Source organism: Carlito syrichta, unplaced genomic scaffold (assembly GCF_000164805.1).
Source record: "Carlito syrichta isolate Samal-C Ts95f unplaced genomic scaffold, Tarsius_syrichta-2.0.1 Scaffold288072, whole genome shotgun sequence".
NCBI classification, from domain to species: Eukaryota; Metazoa; Chordata; class Mammalia; order Primates; family Tarsiidae; genus Carlito; species Carlito syrichta.
In genome coordinates this window covers 677,976-683,975 of record NW_007232168.1, presented here as the reverse complement: position 1 = coordinate 683,975, position 6,000 = coordinate 677,976, and the positions used below count along the sequence as shown (strand labels likewise).

Below are 6,000 nucleotides of genomic sequence, written 5' to 3'. Positions count from 1 at the left end.
CAGCAACATCAATAGGGAATAGACTGAGTTGTGCCCATCAAGTGAATTGTCCAGATAATTAAACTCACTCTGTGTAGAAGTTAATGTTTTAGTACCTTGACTAGTACCAACACAAGTGATCATGCACAGTAATAACACTTCTGCAACATAAAATAATAAGCCAATTTCCCATTGTTTAAAAAGTTAGCTCTGAAATCAGATCCTCACTTTCAAACCTAAAGTTCTGTGATTCTATATTATTAACCAAGTTTATATAAGTCATTATGAAAATCAATTTCAAAAGTAACTATGTATTTGATATATTTACTTCCTGAGATAATTACTCAGGCATTTAAGAAGCCATCTCATTTTGTTATATTGTTTTGAGGACTTCAGAACTCATCATCTTCATTTGTTGACTCCTGTTATTATCATTAATCAGTACATGGAATATCTATTTATTTTCCATAATTTTCTCCAGGCAATGATGTTTTATGATATTTAAGCACTACTTCTACTGCACAGATTAAGCTTCCAAAGCATCTGTCTTTTTACACCAAAAGCTACCCTTTGATGCTGCCAAGTTCCTGGTATTAACTCCAAGTGAATTTTTTTCATCATCACTCACCTGCCCAGAAGCAGAAATTCTCCTGCTAGACCCAGGCGTCTCATAGCCATCAGCAGACCTCGCACCGTCATGCCCTCACAGAAGCAGGCCACCACCCGGGCCTTGGGCAAGTGACTCATGAGCTTCTTCAGCAGCTTATCAAAGCTCTGCTCCCCCGCATTGCTGTAGATTTTGTAAGAGTGGGCGATGCAGATCCCTTCCTTTGCTGACATATCTTTGAAGGCTTCCATTCCACTTTCTCCATAGTTGCCTGTGTGAAAAGATAGATAAGCAGAGGGGTAGTGAAATGAGAGTATTGTATTAATTGGATATAATAAGAAGCAGGAGTGTTGGGAACATGAAGGCCATTGATGGCATTGGACTTCGAAGCTGAAGACCTGAATTTGAGTTTTTGCTCTTGCACTGAATTGCTCACTTTGGGGAAATTACAATTGAACTACATTATGCATTGATCTTTTATGTTTTCACTGAGATAAAATAATATAAAAAGTGCAAGCAAATCAGCTTCCCTTTTTGACCTAAAAAAATTATATTCTAAATGTTGGATGATGGGAGATGTTTTTCTGCTATTTTTTTTTCATTCTATTCTTCCTTTTACTTTTCATTGATGATTATTTCAACCCACTGATGAGGTTTTTATACTTGAACATAGGGTACATATATGTAGTACCTATACTTTTTGTAGCATAGATGTTTCCATATAGATATTTTATAGAGTATTATATTTCACATATATTAATTATATTTACTTTAATGATCATGATGATTTATGGTTTGGTCCTAATTGAAAAACTTTGATCTTTGATTAAGAGGCAGTCTTTTCACAGATATGGATGAATAATTTCAAAGTCCTTTGTAAATTTGGGGCTAGGGAATGACGGTAATCTTTTAAAATTAATTTAAAATAGGGAATAATATTGACAATCAAATATGTGCCAGAAAGTATATCAGGACCTCTACATATGTGATCTTACTTAACTCTCACAGTAGTATATTGATTGGTATTTTAACCATCATCCCATAGACAGGAATGTGGAAGTAGTCCGATCCACATTTGCCCAGAGTTACATGAGCAGTAAATGGGAGCTTCATTCACAGACCTACTATTGTAGGTTCTACTCCCTCCACTTGTCTATGGCTGAATCTTAGGAGTCTTTTTTTTTTTTTTTTTTTTTTGAGTTGGAGTCTCACTCTGTCGCCCAGACTGGAGTGCAGTGGCCGCTCCCGGCCACCGCAGCCTCTACCTGCTGGGCTCTGGCGATCCTTCCGCCTCAGCCTTCCAAGTAGCCAGAATTACAGGCATGTGCTACCACGCCCAGCTGATTTTTTGATTTATTGTAGAGATGAGGTCTCGCTGCCCAGGCGGGTATCGAACCCACGGGCTCAGGCAATCCACTCACCTCAGCCTCCCAAAGGCATGGGATTACAGGCTGAGCCACCGAGCCCGGGCTTAGGAGTCTTAGAATTCCAATTATATCTGTATTTCTCTTTCCCATTTAAAGGTCATGGTGCTTCAACTTTAGATATTTTTGGAGTACTTAAGGCACTATAAACCATACAAAGCTCATTTTCTGAGTTTTCAAAAGATTAGGTGGATGGGAGTATTGCTTTAAAGAATACAGGAGACTGTTGAAAAATAACTAGACTGTAGAACATATAAGGATGCTACTAGACTAAAATCAACTAGACTTGAAAATTGAAATTCCATCAGAAGGAATAGATATCAAATGAATAAAGAGCAGTAGGCATTCAATGATATAGGCTTCACTATAAGCCTATAATAAAAATCACTTATAAATAACTTCATGTGTATAACAGTTTGATTTTTGGAAAGTCAGTTCATAGGTATCAGCTCACTGCTCCTTACAACTCTGTGATACAGGTTAATATCTCCCCCTTATACAGCTGAAGTTCTACAAAGCTAGTAGTAGGTGGCAGAGTCTTAGTTTGAACATTCTTTTTTATTCTTGGCCCTTTGTGTGCCTCAATAGTCTTGGGAATTGTAAATTCTTATGATTATTACTATATAATATACTGAAATTATATATGAAAGATAATACTATATAAAATTTTTATATAGCAACCATAGGTGGCTTGCTGCAAATGAGATTCTCAAACTTTGTTTGTGGATTTTTGGAAGTTTTATCTCCATGGACAAACTGCAGAGGGCAAAGAAAGCAAACCAACCTGAGTCCCAGCCAAAAATGCTGGTAGGCTACTACATCTTTTTCCTTCTTATATAGAATTAATATCAACAAGAAGCCTCTGTGATGATGGCAGGTGGGCAATCTAGTTATTTTGCAATTAGCAAAGTTTAAAGGGCACTTTCTGAAAATTGTAACAAGGAGCTTAAATTACTATTAGGTTTACATGAATCTGAGTAATCTATTATTCTTTGGTTTATTTTAGTCAACTCTGTTTTTCAACAGACTGTCTTGGACTTAATGTTTTGATTTAATGCTGAGGCATTTGTATAAATAATTTAAAATTAAGCATAATAGTTGTGATGGGAATAATAAAAATTCTCAATACATTCACACTTAAACAACAAAAGGTGCCTGACAAATTCAGATTCTTCAGTGGCTTGTTCCTAACAATTTTGTTTGAACATTGTTTTTGTTTCTGCAGTATATTGTGTAAAAGCAGTTTGAAAGAATAAAGAAAACTTTATTACTAGAGAACTTGAGTTCAAATTCAGTTTGGATAGTCTCTTTAGTCTCAACTTTAATAGCTGAAAATCCGAAGTAGCACTGATTTAAATATATTTTAAATTAATTATTTATCTATTTTTACAGAGATGGGGTCTATGCTATACAGGCTGGTCTTGAACTCCTGAGCTCAAGCAATCATCCCACCTCAACCTCCCAAAATGCTGAGATTATAGGCATGAGCCACTACACCTGGCCAATATTTTAAAATTATATTTAACATATGTAAAATATCTGTTAGATTGCCTGAACCCAATTAATTATATTTACTAAAATTATAAAGAATATTCTAGACAGCTACTCTCTTCTGGAGCATCCAAAACAAATAGTGGAACAAATGAATTACCACTGAATATTAGACTAAATAATAAGCTTAAATCATAAGAAAGAAACATGATCTTTCTCAGAGGAAATCCCAAGCAGTACTCTTTAATATTAAAAATGGCAGGAAATACAGAAAAAATTTCTACTCAACTTAGCAGTGAACCTAAAACTGCTCTAAAGATAAAGTCTATTATTAAAAATTAAAATAGGAGACAGTTTTAACACATGTATGAATAAAAATTTTACAGAAGAATAATTTTGATATACAAAAATTCATTGTAAGATGAGAATTACAAATGAGAATATATATTTCAATGAAATGGAAAAGACTGAATTATGATTTTTAGTAATTGACAGAAATACTATATTCTGAAATTACGCATTTTAAAATATGAGAAAGCTACATACAAAATGTACACAGGCTTCTTGAAGAATAAGAATGAGAAGATTTCAAGTAATAAGTAGAATGAGGATAGATCTGAGGAAACAAGTATTTCTTCTTCAGTAAGAAATCAAGTCATTGAGAAAGCAAGCTATGATGTGAAATATAAAACTAACATGTGTCTTCAGTTTAAGTGACTGGGAGAAGTGAGAGGGAATTCATAGAACATTCTTCTTCAGGTAGCAGAAGGTAGATAGCTTGGAATTATGAGAAGAAAACATAACCATAGCCCAATGACTTAACTCTTAGCTCATACTCTTCACAGTTATGATGATGCAATGCCAATCACTAATTTTCAGCTTTAAGAAACCACCTATAGACAAAGTGAAGAACTCATTGTGCAATAGACTATATCTGTTATAAATCTTTACAATTACAATAAAGAGAAAGATGACAGAGGCTGAGAGGTGGAAGCAAGGAGAGCTGATGGGAAGGGGAAGGGCATGAAAATCCTCCTCACAATTTGGAATCAAGATATATAGAAAATAAAAGGTATGTGATTTGGGGAATTATCTGAAGCTAAAAAAGCAGGAAGGTAGGTAATCTAGTGATATAAATATATTAAGAATATTTTGGTAAGAGATAATGTCTATAGTCATTAAAAAGCAGGCATTTTTTAAAAAGTAGGTATATATTCATATTACTTAGAGATATGGAGGTGAAAATATAAAAAGTTTCAACACTCTTTTACTGTAAACTCTTCTGCACTATTTGATTTTAAAAAATACAAAAGTATAAATTTGATGAAAAAAATTGGTTGAAAAGGGAGAGTAGACTTAAATAATTTTAAATGCATCTTTACTTCTCTCTAGTCCTACATTAGGAATTTGTCTTTACTGCTCTCTGTGTATATTTTTAGGAATCAAAAATCATTATTATTAGTGACAAATTATAATTATATATGTTTATAGAATACTAAGTGATATCATATGTATATAAAAATGTGGACTGATTCAATCAAGCTAATTAATATGTTCATTACATCAAATACCATTTTTTGTGGTGAGAATATTTGAAACTTATCCTCGATAATTTTGAAATATACATTATTATTAACTATCGTCATCACGCTGTGCAATAAATCTAAAACCATTTATTCCTCCGCCTGACTGAAACTTTGTACATTTGACCATTTCCTCATTTCCCTTCTGGTAACAGCCATTCTACTTTTTGCTTCTGAATGCAATTGTTTTAGGGAACCTTTGTACACTGTTGGTGGGAATGTAAATTAGTACAACCATTATGAAAAGCTGATGGATATTCCTCAAAAACCTAAAAATAGCATTACAAAATGATCCAGCAATCCTACTTCTGGGTATATTTCCACAGGATTTTATCTGCTGTCTTATATTTATGGCAGAATTATTTATAATAGCCAAATTATAGATTCAACCTAAGTATCCATCAATGGATAAATGGACAAAGAAAATGTGGTTTATACATACAATGGAATACTACTCAGTCTTAAAAAAGAAGGAATGCTACCTTTTGCAACAACAGGATAGGAATATTATTTACATTTGTATTACTAATGCCTCAGTAGGAACTGTTAGATAATGAACACATATTGAACAAAAGAATAAATGAATGAATGAACAAATACATTAATCAAATTAATTAATCAATGCCTGCTGAGTAGTTTTCAGATGAAAATAATTGTCCAATTGACTATGTGACCTGCAATCAGAATTGTAACATTGTGCCTAGGAAATGTCACTCTCATGAGCCGAAAGAGGGTTAGAACTGGAAGAGAGTTGCATAATAACGTATCAGAATATTTTTTCCCTGAGGACTTCAGTTTTCCCTCAGATAAGAATAGTTTTTTATTTTTATTTTTTAGATTTTTCTATTTTAAAGATATGGGATACAATTCAGGGTGAGGTATACAAGTGTTCATTATGCAGGTCCCCTTGTTGATG

General features: G+C 33.5%; 1 protein-coding gene across 2 annotated transcripts in view; it reads right to left on the bottom strand.

Moving 5' to 3' along the window:
- Window positions 1-603: 603 nt before the first annotated feature.
- LOC103255374 (metabotropic glutamate receptor 5) overlaps window positions 604-6,000 on the bottom strand; it is a 215,935-nt gene continuing 210,538 nt past the window's right edge. For both annotated transcript variants that reach the window (XM_008053327.2, XM_008053328.2), the window contains exon 3: window positions 604-857. In XM_008053327.2, the coding sequence (XP_008051518.1) occupies window positions 604-857 (254 nt within the window). The remainder of the gene's footprint in view (window positions 858-6,000) is intronic.